General features: G+C 37.7%; 1 protein-coding gene across 2 annotated transcripts in view; it reads right to left on the bottom strand.

The window, feature by feature from the left end:
• LOC140233503 (poly [ADP-ribose] polymerase 2-like) overlaps positions 1-20,506 on the bottom strand; it is a 72,649-nt gene continuing 52,143 nt past the window's right edge. For both annotated transcript variants that reach the window (XM_072313623.1, XM_072313622.1), the window contains exons 12-15: positions 15,244-15,343; positions 14,400-14,498; positions 6,470-6,594; positions 1-4,646 (exon numbers count right to left, since the gene is read on the bottom strand). In XM_072313623.1, coding sequence (XP_072169724.1) covers positions 4,493-4,646; positions 6,470-6,594; positions 14,400-14,498; positions 15,244-15,343 — 478 coding nt within the window. In that variant the 3' untranslated portion in view covers positions 1-4,492. The remainder of the gene's footprint in view (positions 4,647-6,469; positions 6,595-14,399; positions 14,499-15,243; positions 15,344-20,506) is intronic.

Here is a 20,506-nt window from a genome sequence, read left to right as displayed (position 1 = left end):
CATTGTGCTTGCTTATTATCCTTTATTCATCATGAGTTCAGGCATTCTCAATAAACATGCAACATTTTGGGAAAAAATAAACACACATGTCTGTTACAATAACGCAACCACTTGAAATAAGCTTTCATAAGCTTTCATACATTCTGAAATTTACTGGACAAAGCAACTGCTAACTGCTATTGAAGCAGAGACATGAGACTAAAGAGCTCTGACAGACAAGTTTTGATTCTGGTTTCAGTGCTAAATTCACATTTTATGCACTTCATGCAATCAAAGGTCAAGTGCAGTTTATGCTAAAAAGAAATATATATCCTTCCTTAATTGAAACAGGTAAACTAGTCTTACAACAATTTGTAGGTGGTTGGCTGAGGATATCCATATCATCCATTTTACATGGATTAAAGAAAAAATACATGGAGAGAAAACTTACAAGAAATTACAAGAACTTTATTGACATCATACACTATGTACACTTACAAACATATTGGTCCCAATTTTAATCACTTTCTCTCCAAGCACAGGTGTACCCATGATATATGTATATAAAAATAAAAAATGAAGTTCTGCATCCTTCCCTCTAGTTCACTGGGAATTGTACTTTGGCTCAGATTTCATATTCAGCCACAAATATGCAGCAATGCTCAGAGGCTTCTCCTCAGTACACAATGATTCACATGAAAACTTTGGCAACAAACTCTAACATAGGAAAAAGAATACACTCTTGCTTAAAATGACCAAACACAGCAAAATCTTCATAAAAAAGGTTCAGGAATATAGCCAATCGGAAGTACAGAAGTTTTGTGCAAAAAGTGTGCAACGAGAAAGTCTATCAGCATGGGGTGTAATTCTATGGCACATTACTGACTTCTCAGTGTAGTTCATGGTGTAGCTACTAGCAATGTTAGCTATCTGTGTAGGTACAGCTGTGCATTGTGCGAGTATGTATGTGCCCACAACACAAACCCAAACAATTGCTTTATGGCCATCTGTGAGGCCATTCAAAGAATGGCCAAATTGTATTGAAATACAAAGTTGATATCATATTAAAGCTATTTTTTAGTTGATAGAAAGACAGATTTCATAAACCAAATAATGCACAGGTTTTAAAGTTCATGTTTGTGCAGATGCAGCATTTTTCACCATCGCAAATACAAAATTAATGTACTCTTGAGTGCACTGCATTTCCCGTGAGTACACTCTCACCTGTGCATTATTTGTATAATAACAGTAAGAGCATCATGAACAGTTCTTTTTCCTCACAACTTTGTTTCATCACTACAGCACTGATTTCCTGAAAGACTCATATTACGGTGATACCAGGAGAATATTACACAAAAATGCTTACATTAACAGTAACGTAAGAGGCATGTCGACTCTCTGAACCCTTTCAAAAGTGAAGAAAAAATGTGAACAAAAATATAGAGTTACTAAATTACTACTGTGTGTGATGAAAACATGCTTGCCATTGGTCTCCTCATGCAAGAACATCAATCAAGCTGCTCAAATATCATTGTGTGAGTATTGGTTAACCCTATTAAGTCCAAACTATTTGGACCCTTCCCAGGCACCCTATGTAACTCTTTTATCATTTGATGTATCATCGTCATATCTGGCACATGGGTAAGAGCAACTCATACTCTACATGACCGTACACTTGAATTTTCTCAAGATCACCCATGGAGGGCGCTATTTAAAATAAAGAGAAATATTTTGGAAATATACTGAAAATATGATTTTCCTGTATAATTTCTTTATCCCTATTTATGTCGTGTGATACATTTTCATTTTCATATTCACTACAAATGATAAGCAAGTGGAATCTTATTATTTGTTACGGTTGAAATTTCTCAAGGTAACCACATGGGAGTGGTATCTATAACAACATAAATACATAATGAGACCTGTGATCAAATGTTTGGAATAGGTACATGTATAGTTATCACATTTCATATTTGCAGAATATTGGAATTTTGAGTTTGCAGATTGATAATATGATAAATTAGAAAAGCACTCTGAGAGCGCAGACCTCCGCCAACCATGCAGCTCATTTCCACCTTTGATCTTGTTCTTCCATAGAGATATCAGTGATTTCCACCCATATGTACTTATAGCATTGTTTGCTGAAAGTCGCCCGATTTCCCAATATAGAAGCCTCTGTTACGTCATAAACCCTCAGCTGCACGGCGCGCCTCACCCTAGCAGAAACTAGAGCACGCACTTTAGTGCGCGGATGCCAACCTCAAATACGCGCAGCCTGAACTCCCAAGTTCATTGACCCTACCTGCCAAAATATCAAAAATCCTTCATAAATTCCCCCAAAATTCTCGGACCACTACCAAAATTTAATCATCTGTTACTTGTATTATTCTAAATCTTTTCTGCAAGTTTCATCCAAATCCGTTCACTACTTTTTGAGTTATTTTGCACACGGACAAACTAACAAACAAACGGAAACGAAAACATAACCTCTTCCCTTGGTGGAGGTAATTAATGATTTCACAGGCATAACTTCGGTGAAGGAATCAAAATGACACAAAATAGAAGGACAATCTTTGGAAAACACTGTTGTTTTTAATTATCTCTATCATATTTATTGTCTTATGCCTTTGTCACGTAAAAATAAAGGAAATAATAAGCATAAGAAAACAACTACGAATCCCAAAAAGGCAGAGATGATCAACCTCATGCCACTTTTAGAACGATGTACAAAGCATTGATTTTACCATTTCAGTCAAACCCTGAAATCGCAGCGGTGTTGAAACACTCATGCCCAGTAATGCCCTTGCGAAAGGTTGATATGTGTGAGGTGAATCATTTCTTGAATGTCCAATGTAACTTTTTTGAATCGCATCAATTGCAAGATCACTCTTATGATGAAATCTTTGGGAAACAGGCTCCTGGTACAAGAGAAATTGTTCAAGATTCTTTGATTTTAGGGGCTTTGGGGACCCCTGGGATGATTGTACCCATTTGAACAAATGAAGATCCTATCACCCTAGAGATAGGTACCTACCAAGTTTGGTGAACATTCATCAAGGGGCTTTCAAGAAGGCACTGAAAATGTAAAAAGTGTACCCATGATCAAGCCCGCTGATACGGTGCAATTAACTCCGCAATAAGAGGCCAAAGCTTTTGAATTCGTAACGGTCATCGAAGTAGTGGGTGGAGCGAAGGACAAAAAAATCTCTAAAATTCACCTCCTCGTATCTCCCTTATTTCACCACAAAATCCCTTGAAACTTAACACATATGTCGAATATGGATATGTCATCCTTCATATGATTTTTGGCAAAAATGCTCGATGTATCTTTCGAGATATGTGTATTTTTCTGTTTGAGTCGACCGTAGGAAAGGGTTACGATCATTTCCTGACACAAGTTTGCTACAGCATGAATATGCATTTGATTAACATATTGCTAGTCTGTATACACCAGACTCACTACCTGTGAAGTTTCATGTTTGCGCAATCAGTAGTTAGGTGAAAATCAGAGCAAAAAGACAGCCGAATTAAAGAAAAATACTGGACATGCACAAATAAATCATCCTCCTGCGCATGCGTTCTCTACTGGTCAGTGAACGCCTAACCAATCTGCGGCGTCACGTTAGGCGCACAGCGACAGGGTTTGGTTTCAGTCCACACGTGGTGAGTGGGTGAGAGACGAACCTTGCAATGTGCTTTAACTGTTTCATGCAGCATGAATACCGATACATTGGACTGCGTACTGCTTACGCTATGGATTTTACATGGGTCACAAATGAAAGTACTCTTCCCGTCATAACCGTGCGACAAATGATACAGAAAAGATAATTGGAACACAGCATGTACATACTACCACAAGTCATATACCAAAGTTTCATTTTTGGGCAATGAAAGAAAATGTGAGAAAATAACACTTGTTTAGAGATCAAATTGTCTTTTTTGGAAGCTAAGTTTTGACATTATTTTCACAGGTTTATCCTCAATAAAACCCAAAATAACTAACATTGTGAGTTAGAGAATAGTTTCTCCTTCAATTTTCTGTATAGATTTTATCATTTGATGGCTTCTGAGGCAAGATATTACGATTGTCCTTCAACATTTCCCAAGCAGTTATACATACAAAAGCTGTTTACTTTATGCAAATGAGGCTTCAACACTGAGCTAAAAACAACAAAAAACCAGTAGGGCAATTCACTGTCCCTTTCTTTACTTACTACAGCATTTGTCTAATTCTGAAAAGCAATGAAATGCTTCTACAACCATACTGAATTTATTATCCGTCTACAACATAATGCATCCGACAGAATGTTGGAAGAATCCTAAAATATTACATTATCAAACAGAGAAGTTGATAATATGGTTCCAAACCAAACTCCCAAAATAAGGTCTAGTGATGCTCACTAGGATAGATCCTCACGATGGCAGAATGGTTGTTGAAACCCATCCTACTTCAGTGTGGCACTTCAAGTTCAAGTGTACTTGCAACATCAACTCTGGCAAGTGAATGACATATTTACTTGAAATTAAATTTAATCTTCACTAGATACTTCATGCGAACCTGATTGGTCTTGTACACAACAAACTCATTGTAGTTGAGTGTGTATCCATTGGGGTTGACAACCCCTGTACCGACACCTTTTCCGGTGGGAACTACTGTTCCATTCTCCCTAGAAAAAGAAATATGAGATATAAGGTTTGATTTCACAAGAATTTGACATTTGATGAGGCATAAGGTTAATGAAAACACTGTCCACATCATTACTATCACTTTGCTGACATTATCATAATTACAACCATCACCACTCATTGTTGTCAAGATCAACATTTTCATGAATGTCACTATCATAATTACCACCTACATTAACCAACATGATAACCAAACTCATTACCACCATCAATTTTACAATTGCATTCACAAGAGTGGTCCTTTGGTTTTGCCCAAAGTGATTAGAACATCACACATGCATAGAAGTCCAACAAAATATATATGCATTTTGGTGTTTCTTGAGAAAGGGATAATATATCTATAATTTTATGGGTTTGAGCCAATACATTTAATTCTTTACATTTGATAATAAAACATACATTTAATTAAAAAACAAGAAACTTGAAACTACGGTCATTGATGTACTTGTCTAGTGGTGACACATTATGTAGTCAGGACAGTTAAGCAGAAAGTCACATGAACTAATGGGTAGTTCAAAGGTCAGGGTCTAAGATCTAAATCTGGCTACAGTGTCCTTCTATATCCACAAATATCTACTAACAAAGGAAGTACTTCAGTGATGGTATTTTTTTTTTTTTTTAATGGATAGAAAAAGATCTGAAAACATTTCTCTTACACAGTAGCATGAAAGCTCAATCCTTTGTCAAGTGGTCAAGATCAATGCACTTTATAACTAGAAATGTCTTATGGCGACTGGTATGCCTCCACTATATCAATTGGTTCTCGAAATAGGTTTACAGTACGTCTTGACAATGTGAGTTGACAATTTAACAAAATATTTTGGCAAAAAAAAAAATGAAATGACATGTTTGTCACAAATGTGTTGAGTGTTTACTTTCCTTGAACTAGGATTCATTTGGATGGATGGCTAAATTGTTTGACAGAGCAAGTATTTGGGAATTTGAGCATTTTCACTTGACCTCTGATACTTGCCCTTTGACCCCATACATACAAACATATAATGCCATGTTTCATGAAGATATCTTGAGTCATTTCTGAGATGTGGAAAAAAAAGTTATATCTTAGCATTTTCACTTGACCTCTGACTTTATGACCCAAAACTTTTCCCTGAGAATCTTTATCTGGTAATGCATGTTTACACTAAGTTTTAAGAAAAACATTGAGGCATTGCATAGATATGGGTAAAATAGTGAAAGTTGAAGAATTTGAACATGACCTTTGCCCTCGAGCATGTGCAACCCAAAGTTGATAGGCATATTTTCGTCCACTCACACATACATTTACATAACTATGCTAAGTTTCATTTGGATACCTCAAATTGTTCGTAAATTATGCTGTCCAAAAGATTAATTATGGACAGAAGGATGGACAAACGGACAACCCGAAAACATAATGCCTCAGGCGACACTTCATGGCGGAGGCATAAAAACTTAAATGAAGGGAGATGTACATGGTAATAAAGCAACTAAGAGTGATTATTACAAAGAGAGAAGTGGAGGCATTACAGTTGACTGCACAGCAGTCAGATTGCTCTTGTTCATCTGTCTGTACCGTTCTTTGGAAACATTGGGTTGATAAAACCAATTCACCACTCCTTATTTCAGCTTTACTACATAGTCCTGGCATATATTTGTCATCAACATCAATTGTCCCATTATTTTGTGACAATTATCCTACTGATGACTTTCCTGATGTAAACTTAATGAAATATCACAGAAATTTCTGAAAGGTTACATGTTCCAAACACAAGGAAACTTCTTTTACACTTCTTTGAATTATTACAAGTACAGGATTTGCACTTACATTGTGAAGTTGTCCTTTGGTTCTGGAGCTATCCTCCCAAGCCCCATCACACTGTGCTTGCCACTGGGTAGTTTGTCAGCATTATAATCAGCAGCCAGCAGCTTGTTGGGTTGGCCTAAAGCAACCTGGCAAACCAACAATGGTGACAACAATTAGTAGCACTTTTCACCAGTCTGTCTTAAAATTCTTTACAAATGTCTGAGTTCAGTCAAACCTGCCAGACAGACACCTGTCTGTGAAAGGAATTGGCTTACCGGTATGGTGGCCAACACAGATCAATATTAGGGGCTTTTGATTGTGTCATGGAAATCAGTCCATGCATCGTGAGAGAGGTGGTACGCATGTTCCATTGACTGAGTTGAAAACCTTTTCTATTTGGCATAGCACTAATGTGTAAATGTACAAGTTCATCCTCACAGGGATTGCTCATACATTCCCCCATGAATTGCTATGGACACAGAAGATAACCAACGATTGTCGTCCACTGTTACTGTTTCTTGACCCTTACTGAATTCTGAAATCTCCATAGACTCAATACACAAGCCACCAGGTTCCTATATGGAACAGGTTAAATACAGGGGAATTCCATTATAACGAGATCGTTGGTTCTGGGTGATTTTTCTTGTTATATCCGGATTCTTGTCGTATCCGAACACTTGTGGAATGTACACTTTATATAAACATGCTCTGTTAAAATTGGGTTACCTGCATTAGATAAGATGACGACGTCATATTGATGAACAGAAAGACAAGAAATGCGAGAGCATTCTGGCGATAATTACAATTATTTTTTTTCTCGCCGCTTGTTATAGAATATTTCAGATTTGACAAATCATATAATAATGTCATAGATGGGGCCTGCCTTTTGTTATCCCCACGCTGATCAATCTGCACATCTGAGAAGAGAGAGAGATGAAGCAAAATTTATGCAACTAAAGGTAAGGTAATCGCGCTATCAACGCTGCGTTTAGCATAACTTGCATGGATGAAAGCTGTGAGTACAATCCAAATTTACCTTTCATTCTATGACAAATTATTGATATAAACCACGTGTATTATGGTGAAAGTTTACACCACAATTTACACTCTCGTTTTTTTATTTCCTCCACGGAAACTGTGCCCTACATCCTATTTATTCGCTCACTATTACTGTACAGTGCGATGAACGAAACGCGTGCTACTTTTACTGCATGAGCGCCATGTGCTTCCAGCTTGTTGCGATGCATCATGTTGAATGCGTGCTCTGCGTGAATGTTTTACCCGACGAGATTGACGGTTGAATGCCGTTTACGGAAACAAAAGCCAGTACCGGGTAACTGTGGATTGCAAAATCAACTGAAATAGTACTTGTATTTCGATAAGCTAGAGTTGAGATAATTAAAATTTTAGCATACGACCCTATTGTATTTTATTTTTGACATCTAATTCAATTTATCTTATAATCAAAGTTATGTAAATGGGTATTTAACTGAGCGGCTAATGTTTGCGAAAGCAGTGAATAATAGCAGATTCTAACTTTCGTCAGGGCTTGGTAATAGTTGCGATCAAACTCAAAAACAGTTTTCATTTTTACAACCAGTTTTTCTTATCGCAAAGATTTTTGAACATGTTCAAAATTTTTCCCAAAACGTACAATTCGGTGTGTTCGCCGCTCACAGTTAGATACTCCTGTTACGTATCGTTGGAAACGTTTCGGATATGTACACCATTTTTTATGTTGAAGCCATTAAAGAACGTTAATTCGAATTGTAGCATTTGTGATAACATTTCGGCATTAATAGCGAAGGCTATAGCTTCTAAATATTCCGATGCTGTTCCATCACAGCCCTCGGAAAGAGACTTGCGGTGCGTCACCTTGATTGCATTCTGTTTGGCACTGGCAGATGTTGGTTTCTGCTTGCACGCAATGATAATACAGACAATTCGCGGAGAACTAACCTTCTCTGGTTTTGAAATAAAGCGTGATTTTGCACGTTGTTTAGTTCGGTTTAAAAAAAGAAGAAAATGTTGTCGCTATATCCGCACAAATTTGTCTTTGTTTTTCTTTGTTTTTAGGCCCGAAAATTATCTTGCAATAACCAGAACTCCGAATCTCCATAGGCTAACATGCAAATTTATTTGGGACCGGACGATTTATCTCGTTATAAGCGGATTCTCGTTGTATCCGATCTTGTTATAACGGGACTCCCCTGTACATGGATTATGAAGCCTTTTTACAGATTGTAGAAATAAGAATCTGAGATGTAGAGGACATGAATACTTTCTATACACAAAATGCACCATTTCATTTATCCATGAAAAGAAGGATGAAATTTGAAAACTGGCCCCCAAATTTGCTTTTTGCTGCAAAGAGGGCCAACTCTGGATCTGCCATAAACAAGCTTGAAAGTACACTCACTAAAGTAATTACATAGAAAATTTCCGGTTTTCTATACTACAAAAAAAATAAAATTCTCTAGTCTTTGGGCTTTGAGGTCCCCTTGGAATTGTGGAGATGGATATACTGTATTCTCTGGCGATAGATAAGGCTGTATCTCCGCATAGGCTGCACCCCGACTTTGGCGACAAAAAGAAAAAAAAAATGTGGAAGTACTTTAAAATGCTCAAAACTTTCACCCTTTTTTCTGAATTCTGACAACAAACTTTGTATGTATTTCTACCTGCTTTTGCATGTTTCCTCATTTGTGTGTGCATGTGTGTAGGTGTGTGTGTTATTCTAAGTTTTGATGGTATGAACACTGAATGACGCAAACTCCATGAAGGATACTGAGTGTCTGTGTGCAGTGTTCATGTATTAAACTATGGAATAAAACTTGTATGAAAAAGAGCTTGCACGTTTGTGTTTTTATTCACACAGCTTGCTGTGCAATAGCAGAGAATTGTGCTGCATGAGACACGTAGAGCTATGATTATGATCATTGTGTGACGTTATGATACGTGCAGGACAGGTTATTGAAATGCAGTGGCCAGGGCGACTCTACAAAGCAACTTGTTCGCGCTGTGCTTAGTATCCCCAAAATTGGCAGGCAAACAAAAGCCGTTATTAGGTGATGACAACAACAACAACAACAACAAAATGTTGTCAATTGATTGCAGAACATAGCGTTGTCTATAAGATTGACTGATTCATTACATGACATCGAGTTGCTCATTGGCACATTGCATAGTCCCATATATGATTACATATGTGTTGATTCAGCTGCTTATTTGCCAAGTTGAACATGCCATGATTTGGTTGTGCTAGCATATAGGCCGCACCCTGCAGCTCACCAAGAACAGTGACTTCATTGACATCTACAGCTGTACGTCCAGTGAAAACATGCACATCTAGAGCTACAGGAGCGATGGCAATGTCGCACTGCTACGCACCGGTCTTCCATGTGTCTACCTGCAGCACTCACATTGTAGCTAGCTATGCTGTATTGACAAGATGACGCGTGGTTATATGGATGAGAAACTGGCGCAATAAACATGTGTAGAGAATGGCAACCCACTGTGCACGTGGCGAACATCATACAGTGAATGTGTGTATGCATGATTTGGAGAATGATGGTCGCATGGAAGGTGACTCACGTCTGACAGTACAAAGCAAGTTTACAACTGAGTGTGAAAAGATTTGTGACATGTCTTCGCTATCCACGCACGCGTAATCGGGGGGAAATGCTGAGTGATGTTTGAATTTCACTTTGAGCAACATACTGGGAAAAACAATAAGTTAATTAAGATTGGGACATTAGATTTCCCTTCGAGGTAACTCGAAAGTTTTTCGAGCTACACGAGTTTTAACACACGGAAACTCAAAAGGAAAAATCGGGACTTTCATTTTGCCTCCGAGGTAAGTGATATTCGGCTAATCCGACGTCAAGGTAAGCGAGGTTGACTGTATTTGTTTTATACAAAACACGAGATGGGCCTCGTCTAGGCCAAAATAGATCCAACATCAAGCCTATCTAGGAGATGGACTTACAGTTAGGCCTAGATCTGACCAGGGAGGTGTAAGAAAAGGAGAGACAACTCCTGCTCTCCTTTGAAGGATGCGTGGCACCGCCGAGAAGTTATGCGCTTAATTACAGGTGGAAATCAGGTGCTTTAACAAAAGAGAGCATCAATAATCGGGACTAGCGCTCTCACATCTAGAAATACTTGCCCCTACTGCATTTCACTCTCTCTCTTTCAATGTGATAGCAACAATGAATTTGTGTACCTTGAATTGGAGCAGCGAATCAAAACTGCAGTGTAAAACTGACAATTTTAATAGCAAATAGTTTAAAAGCACGCTGGTGCACGCTTTAGCGGAGTACTTTATTTGAAAGATAAAAATATCCCAGATTTCAAGGATAGAAAACTAATATGCGGAAATGTGTGCATTATAGAAAAATATTAGATTTTTAAGAGGGCCTAATTTTCATTTCATTTCGATTCGTGCATTACGAAGAAACTAGAAATACATGTTTATGATATTGAATTCTTTCCTAAACTACTCTTAATCAATTTGAGTATTTCATTTGAAATTTTACGGGGGAATAAAGCTTGTAATTCAACGAAAGGTGAAATGCATTCTTTGTCTCCGAACTTCGCCTTGCAACTAGAGCGGTGCAGAGCATGACTTCAAAGCGTGTAGTGGAATGCTAGACATCCAATTGTAACGCTTTGAAACCAAACATGTGTTTGCATGAATTACGAACGAGTTGTCTCTCCTTTTCTTACACCTCCCTGATCTGACTCTTCATTGTAGGTCTTGCTGGAAGTGAAAATGGGTGCGCGTATGCATCAATGCTTTATGAAAGACAAGTTCAGCGTGTCCTAGGATCTATTGCGCGGCTGGCTAGCTTGATTTACTGTTCAATAAACGTCTACTGCACCACCATTAAGAGTGAGCGTGGGATAGCTGATTCTTCTGAATGTCACGTGACCTGCATTCATGCAATCCGATGGCAAGGATCTATACATGTGTTGTATAAATTAGAATGTGACATTGCAAATCATATGTTATTATTTTGGTACAAACTTATCCATGGGTAAGAGGGTAAATTACCCCATTTATTATATTCTTTTAACTATTCATTGTTAGTTAAAGGTACTCATAGCATTCAAAAGATTAAAGACTTTTTGATAGTTTGGGTTTCTCTGATATCTTGCAAAATCAAGGACGGGACATGATGACACAGTCAAAATTTAAGTGGACTGTAACTCAGAGGTTGTTGGATATTAAGAAACAAGGCTGGCATGAAAAAGTGGTATATTATCACTTGGGCTTTTACCACTTGGTCTAATCATCAGTTGCGCTAACACCATTTGGGCTAAACCCATTTAGGCCACAACCATTTCGTAATTCCCACTCGGTCTAATATCCAGTTCATGTAACGACCAGTTCAGCTAATACCACTTACACCTGTAGTCTAATTCCCAATTGGTCTAACACCATTTGGTCTAATTCCCACTTCGGCTCACTGCCACTTTGTCTACATACCACTTGGTCTATATAAATTTGCATGTGGTGAGAGTTACAACAAAAGATAAAATGGTCTCCATAATATTGTGTACCCTATTGGGTGTAGGTTTGTGCAAAAAGTTATGCATGTGTGCATTCCCTAAGACAATGGTATGCGCAGGCAAAGAGAGTGCAAGATAAAACACAGTTACATACAACAGAAGTTACAACAGAGTTAAAACGGTGTTCAGAATACTGATTTGTTACAACAGACTTAAAACAGTGATAAAGCAGGCTCAAATACCACCCCAGTATTCTACATGTATTTACTTCATATTAACATCAAATATAATTCAATATTTCAGTCTATCACACAGTATGATGCATGCCTTGGTGTGTGTATTTGCACACATCACTGTGTTTTTTGCACTCTATGCAGTATGTGACACCATAAAATTTTGTTAGGGGGTGGGGGACTAGATGAAGTATTTCCAGAAATGAGGAGTTGTCAAAGGTGCCAATGTTAACAGAACATGAAATCAAAGTGAAGGCTCTCAGACTGCATGTTAAAGTCAAATAAAGCTAACATTCCACTACCCTTAAGAGGACGGACTGATTTTGCTACAACATGCATTTCCCAAAGACACCTGCCAGAGTATATTCAGGACTTGTCCTCAACGGGTTAAGCTGGTAATTTGATGCTTGAACTTTGTGTATAATGGCTAGGGTTAATGGGAATTTAATCATATGTATGCACTGTTTGCAGTATGTGACACTAGAAGTTGAGTTTTGTTTGTGTGGGGCTTGGTAATAGAAATAAGAAGTTGAAAAAAAGTGCTGATATAAAGAAAACACAAGATATCACATCACAGTAAATCTCTTAGCCTGCTTGTTAATGTTGTAAGAAAACTAGCATTGTACTGTGAAGCTGGTTATTTGTGACTGTGCACCACAAAACAAACAAAAAGTCGCACCCCTTGATTTTATGTAAGGACTCAAAACACGTGAAATTGGTCAACTAAGTCAATCTTGAGTTTTTCATATTTTCTGAAAGAGCTATCTTTCTCCTACATTATTCTTTAGTTTGGGATCATAACACAAATTGGAAAGTGTGTTTTCAGCAGTTTTTCCGCAACCCCTTTTCGGAGGAGAGTACAATGATCAGGTATGTATTAGAAGCCCCTTTTCATTTCTTGAAATCCTTTGTACACTCTTCACTTTCAAGTCTAATAACTAAAAAAAAAATAATGCTACTGCTTTGTAAGTTGGCATCAATCATAGACAGAATGTGTTAATAGAACATGCTCAATTTCAGCTTAATTTGATAATCCCTTCATTGTTGCTGCTCCCATAGTGGACATCCTGTGTTTTGTCCCTTTCATCACACAGCTGGTGTGGCTTGGTGCAAGATTAAGCGCTTGAATAGACCCTGTACTTAAGAGCCTCTTTTCTCAGTTCACACTTTTCCAGAGCGTGCGCATTCTTTCCAGGATTTAGGTAGGTTAGGGGAGTCCATTTGAATTGAGTTATACATCATTTTAAAGCTTAGAGTCTGTTCTTTCAGAATCTGCCCTTATCTAAAAATCCATGTCTGGCGACTTTTTGTTGATTTTGTGATGCAGGGTCACATTTGATGTTTCAAGGATGTTCAGTGATACATGTACACAATAACCTTCATATGAGGATGATCTGTCAAATACTATGAGTTGACATGCACTACTGAGTGTGAAAATCAATGCATATAATTTCTGAAAACATTTTTTTTTCTTGTAAATGTAATGCAGTTTACATGTACTCTGACTTGGAATACACTAGAGTTACGTGAAGGAAACGTGAGCATGAATGCTATAATCCTTGCCTTATTTATATATGATATTGAAAGGGTGTTCATCATCAGCAAAAACAAAAAACAAAAAAAAAAAAACCCAAAACAAAAGGTTATTATTTTGAGGTTTTAATAAAAATCTAATTTAGGGATTGAGACTTGTAATTTGCATTTTACTGAGGAAATCAAACATAAATTGACATAACAGGTTACTACACAGCCTTAGAGCAGAGACCTCTGGTATGTGCTCTATTTAATGTTGCCAATCTTGTGAAAAACAAACTGCTGCAAAAGCATTCATCTACTGGAACTCAAACCATTAACACTTTCAAACATGGAAGTAAGTTTCAAGTGTACTTGGAGGCATCCAGACAAGAGAGGGCTGGATAATCAAGGTTGGACTGTACTGTATAATGGCAATTGAATGTAGAAATTAAACTGAAGGGGACTATTACTACATTGGAATATACCACACACATAAAGATCTCATTAGTGTAATTTGCTTTCACTTGTTGGGAACAGACTGCCAAATATCTTCTAATCGGTTCTGGTATGGGTACACTACAATTTGCACTTTTAATACAGGTGGTTCAATATGTGGGTTGGCTGTAATACAGTTTTCGTCAAATACACATGATGAACAGTTAAACAAATAAAATAACTGCTCTACAAACCTCACAGAGTGTGAGAAGCCCATATGGGTTGGTCCTTGTGGCAAAGCAGTAGTTTGCAGATTTGGAGGACATGTCAGCAAAGTAGATGCCCTTTCCAAACTTGTAATGAACACAAAGACAAAGAACAAACATGAAAATTTAATTTTTGATGAATATGTGGTAGGAATATACATGTATGTGCTTGACATAAAACAATAAAAACATAAACTGTATGTACAACAGGCAAAAATGAACGTCGATACACTGTGATACTGAGTAGCATATACGTAGGATTTCCAACATGCCACTTCCTATAACCGTGTATGTCTTTTTCTATTCTACTCTGTGGCTACTTGACAACAGACAGACTGCACAGAAGTTTAACAAATATGAGCTACTTCAGTTTAAAAAAAAAAAAGGCTGCTGCCATGCAATAAAATAAAATTGTGAATTCTCAATACTCTTCAATAATGCCCATGTAAAAAAAAAAAAAATGACCATCTTGTAATGATTTGATACATCATACACCATCTGCTTGGCTGGGTGACTGCTCATCACATGACATACAGCTGTATGCTAAAAAGAACCATTGCATTTGCCAATGAGTAGTGAGCAGCTTTTGATGGTGTGTTATGACGTCACCAACCATGCACATTACTCTCATAGGCTCTTCATTGAACTCCCAGTTTTGCAACATTAATGTCATCGTGGTTACGTTCAGCCTTTTGGCTTAGAACATGATTGTGTTGTACGAGACGAATAGTATAGTCTTCTATGGTGTAGTGGAACAAGCTTTGCATTCAGTGAAAGTGCTATTAAACATGATATATTGATTGGACACTTCAAGGCCACTGATTTCCCTCACCATGTAACCTGTGACTGGAGCCTCTGGAGGGGCAATGCGCAAGCCTTGACCAAGGATGCCAGCCCAGTTAGTCAGACGAGATCCATGCCAAAGTAGCATCCTAGAAAATGTCAACATTGGGACAAAATGAAAACATAAAATTTCACAAATGAGAAGAGTTAACAAAACTGTTTCAGCCCGTGAGTGAGAATTTCTCTCTCTTGGTGCCGCATCCAAAGACATAGGTGATCATGGTGTGCTACAAATCATACCAAGAGTTTCGAAGTGAACAAGGTGCCCCTCTTAAAACCTAGCAAATTAAATTGTGGATATCGAGGAAAAACCAATGTGTTTGTCTATGATGTCTATGCTCACCTGAATATCGCAGCATCACCTTCCACACATTCTTGCATAATATTATTTATAAAGAACACACAACTGTTGCCAGGGTTAATAAAATTCCACATTTTCAAAATTCCCTGACTTTCCATGACTTTCCAGAGCAGAAAATGTAAATTTCCATGACCATTTTACACGATGTACACATCTTATTCTAAAGTGTGTAAAAATACATCATCATAATACTAGGAAGCAAAACACAAAACAAGTGTGTATACTCGGTTATACAGTGAAACCCCGTTATAACGAGGTCTGTGGGACCGGCGATATTACCTCGTTATAACCGGTACCGCGTTACAACCGTATGCATCAAAAACAAAGAAAAACATAAGCACTACATCATATACCCATCAATAGAACTTATAAGAACATCCTTTGCGTTGTTATTACACAATTATGGGTCAATGTTATGAGAGAATAAAGGGAAATTGTTTGTGAATAAGACGAAAAGGTAGGGGCTGAAATGAGTTAATTAATTCTTTATCATAACTCTTGTTTGTTAAGTTTTTCTAAACACCAGCGCAAATAGAGTATAAACATACAGGCATTGTTTACTGTAACTTGCGAGGCATTTTTACGCTGTTGGTGCCCAGCGGGAATGCGATGATTTTATGAATCATTTTGGTTGTAATCTTGTACAATGTATGATCATTGCACCAGAATGGATTATAAATTTGTTCTTTACTTTCTTCCGAAAATCTCTTCGCGTTTTGTATATCCGTTCATGAAAAATATGCGACAGGATTGAATGTGGAAGGTTGTGATCCTTTTTACGCAAATCTGTACCTGGTAGATTATTCTGAAAGACAGAGAAATCTTCACTGTGTAATGCAGTGTTAAAATTGTGATAATGAACAAACCCAGGTGTATTCAAACTAGTAAATGCGTTTGTTTCTTTTTTTGATTTAGGTTAACATGCGTCATTCAACTATTTTTATGCTACTGTCACCTGGCGAGATCGCGATGATTTCAGAGTAACATACATGCGTTGTTTACCGTTAACTTGGAGGTACTTTACGCTGTTGGTGCTCAGCGGAAATTCGATAATTTCATGAATCATTTCGGCTGTAATTTTATACATTGTATGATCGTTGTGCCCGAAGGGATTAAAAATGCGTTCTTCATTTCTTCCGAAAATTTCTTCGCGTTTTGTACATCTGTTCTTGAACTGTTAAATGCGTTTGTTTCTTTTTCCGAACACTGATTAGTAGGTTAACATGCGTTATTCAACTATTTTTACGCTACTGTCATCCGGCAACATCGCGATGATTTCATTAATTATTTCGGCTGTAATCATACACGCTCATATTTAAATTATCATTTGCTAAATGATCATGAACAAATCTAATTCTACTAAAACTAATAAATGCGTTTGTTTCTTTTTCTGAACACCGATTAAATAGGTTCAACATGCATTATTCAACTATTTTTACGCTACTGTCATACGGCGGGATCGCCATGATTTCACTAGTTATTTCTGCTTTAAACATACACACTCATATTTAAATTATAATTTGCTAAATGATAATGAACAAATCCAGTTCTACTAAAACTAATAAATGCATTTGTTTCTTTTTCTGAACACCGATTAAGTAGGTTCAACATGCATTATTCAACTATTTTTACGCTACTGTCACCTGGTGGGATCACGATGATTTCAGAGTAACATAAATGCGTTGTTTACCATTAACTTGGAGGTACTTTATGCTGTTGGTGCTCAGCGGAAATTCGATAATTTCATGAATCATTTCGGCTGTAATTTTATACATTGTATGATCGTTGCGCCCGAAGGGATTATAAAAAATGCGTTCTTCATTTCTTCCGAAAATCTCTTCGCGTTTTGTACATCTGTTCTTGAACTGTTAAATGCGTTGTTTCTTTTTCCGAACACCAATTAGTAGGTTAACATGCGTTATTCAACTATTTTTACGCTACTGTCATCCGGCGACATCGCGATGATTTCATTAATTATTTCGGCTGTAATCATACACACTCATATTTAAATTATCATTTGCTAAATAATAATGAACAAATCCAATTCTACTAAAACTAATAAGTGCGTTTGTTTCTTTTTCTGAACACCGATTAAGTAGGTTCAACATGCATTATTCAACTATTTTTACGCTACTGTTACCCGGTGGAATCGCGATGATTTCATTAATTATTTTGGCTTTAATCATCCACACTCATAGTTGCTAACCAGCAAAAGAACTGGAAGTCGGAACTAAATTTGGAAAGTATATAATGATGAGTTGCACACGCATTTTTTGTCACAAGTGCTGCTACATGAAAAGTTTTTGAATGCGCTATTTTTTTTTTCTTTCGTTGCACTCTGGTCTGACCTAATATCACGCACGCGTATCTCGCGAAAAAGGCAGACTCGCGGAAAACATCCATGAGATAGGTCGTCGCACTGCAGCAAAGTACCACTAGCTAGCTAGAGCTTTTAGGGCTTCCAGGGGGTATGGTGTCCATTTGTATATTCTTTCACACTGGCAAAAAATACTTGCAAAGTATGTCAAAAATCTAGCTTTGCATTTTCGAAAAAAGAAGAAGAAGAAGGAAATAACCAAATGTAAAAACTGACCCCCAGTGCAGTCCCAGCCTGGCCCTGCACAAATAAGCTTGAAAAGGACATTCACTATTGAGCAATTCTGAAGAAGATTGTTGTTGTTTGTTTGTTTTTTAATCATTGGTTTTTTTTGGGGGGGGGGTGGGGGTTCTGGGGTCCCCTGGGGATCCCCACGTGGTAGGAGCATGGTGTCCAATTGTATGAACTACATATACATATTGTCACCTTAGACATAATGCCTTCCAAGTTTGGTGACAAATTTGACCATGTGTTCTAAAGAACAAGACAAAATAGATTTTCGGCATCTAAAGGACTGTGGAGAAGAGGGCAAGTTCTTCTGAACCTTATAAATAGTTTTATGTATGTATGTACAATTGATTTTGTTATGATATCTTTATGTAGAGTATACGTAAGGGTGTTTTTATACTTAGGAGGGAGATGCTTTATCTACATCTCTCTATTCCATCACTATAGTCATACATTTAAAGCATAAACAAGTTTGCCCTCTTCCCCTCTCTCTGTGGCGAATCGGAAATCATCACTTTTGTTGTTGTTGTGAACTACTGCCTATCTTATCATTCCTGACTGAATAGCTTTAAATATAAAGAATGATCAGTAAGATATAGAAGGATTTAAAACAAAGGCATATTGTATTTGATTAAAAGAAAATGGAAATTTCATTTTATGTTCATACTGCATGGCAAATTGTGAGGGGATGACATCATAAATTCACTATTTTTATATTCATATTGACTGTTCAAGAACAGTTTCATGAAAATTTGCCAAAGTTCACAATGTGATAACTTCCTTTAATTTTCATTCAATTTAACTTTCACTGTCGTGCCTGTAAGAGTTTACTCTTTCTTTTTAGACTAACTTTTATTTGTCCCTGTCAAATGATAACAATGCTAACAACTAAGTTCATAAGAATGATTAATAAGAAAATTGATAGTAAACACCAACTACATAGCATACATAGCATCATACTATAATTCGAGCAACGTTTGTCTGTCTGTTTGTTCCTCTACTCCTCCCAGGTCCTTGGTCCGATCTCCATCAAACTTAGTGGGTGGATGCAGGTTGACCGCGAAATTGCCGTTGAGGGGTTCATTTTTGGAAAGGTCAAGGTCACTAAGGTCAAAGGTCAAATAAATTCAGACACTCGATAGAGGGCGCTATGTAGGCCTACTTATATGGGGATGCCCCCAGAAATATAATCAGACACCAGATAGAGGGCGCTATGTAGGCCTACTTATATGGGGATTCCCAGGTGTACGCCAAAGCAATTTTTCTCCTCAAAATCTCTTTGGTGTACGCCTACTTATGCTTCCAGCAAGTTTGGCCAAGATCGGACCAAGGAGTAGCGCAAAACAGATATTGACGTCTGTTGACCCAGTGACCTTGACCATTTCTGGGGGAATCCCCATGGAGGATTTCTGACACTCCACGGGTACATTGACTAGTAGGCAATAATTTTAACAAAACGTTAAGGCCGTGTCACACCTTTCCGGGCACCCCTTGCGTGCGACTTTCGAAGAACAATGTTTACTACCCGGAGGTCACCGCAGATGACCCGCACATGACGGTACCTAGCACGTATCCACCCGTAGTTACCTGGAGGTGTGCACACAAATCTTTTCTACCCGCAACCATGTTTCCAGGCAAGCTACACGGGCTTGTTGTGTGTGGGGATTTTCCAGCACACCGGACAATTTCTGAGAGTGGACAGGGATTTGGGCGAGTTCTGCATGTGTCTTACTTGCTGGATCTACTATTATCATTGCGATCGGGATCCCTGATTTGGTGCGTGCAGCTACGTTCTGATACGTTCCAATACGAATACCGCGAACCACTGCGGGCTGTTGAGATAAGATACAATATCTTTCACGATCGGGATAAAAAACGACCAGCATTTAAGGTGCGATTGGACCCGAATGGGAATATCATAGCCAGGTTGATGAAGAATTTCACTGTTTCCTCAACTTCTGCAGAGTGATTAGTCCTACTATCCACAACCATTGATGATGTATTGCGAATGATGATTACGCTATCATCAGAATAAGAGAGCATCACCTAGGCCAGCCACAACCTCAGATAGTCCCTCCTCTAATTTGACCTAAAGAAATTAATAGATTATTTAATCGACATGCTCATCCCCCCTCCCAAATAAAACAACAATTAACCGAATACACAAGATCAAATCATTGCCCAATCTTCTCCAGAAAAAAGAAAAAAAAAAAATCAAGACAAATGTTTTCACCTTTCTTTGAAATACAAGAAGAATGTATGATGAAATTGAAGCTAAAATAAGAG

The sequence above is a fragment of the Diadema setosum genome, chromosome 9 (assembly GCF_964275005.1).
Source record: "Diadema setosum chromosome 9, eeDiaSeto1, whole genome shotgun sequence".
Classification (NCBI taxonomy): domain Eukaryota; kingdom Metazoa; phylum Echinodermata; class Echinoidea; order Diadematoida; family Diadematidae; genus Diadema; species Diadema setosum.
Note: the sequence above shows the minus strand (reverse complement) of the source record. Positions and strands in the feature narration are given on the sequence as shown.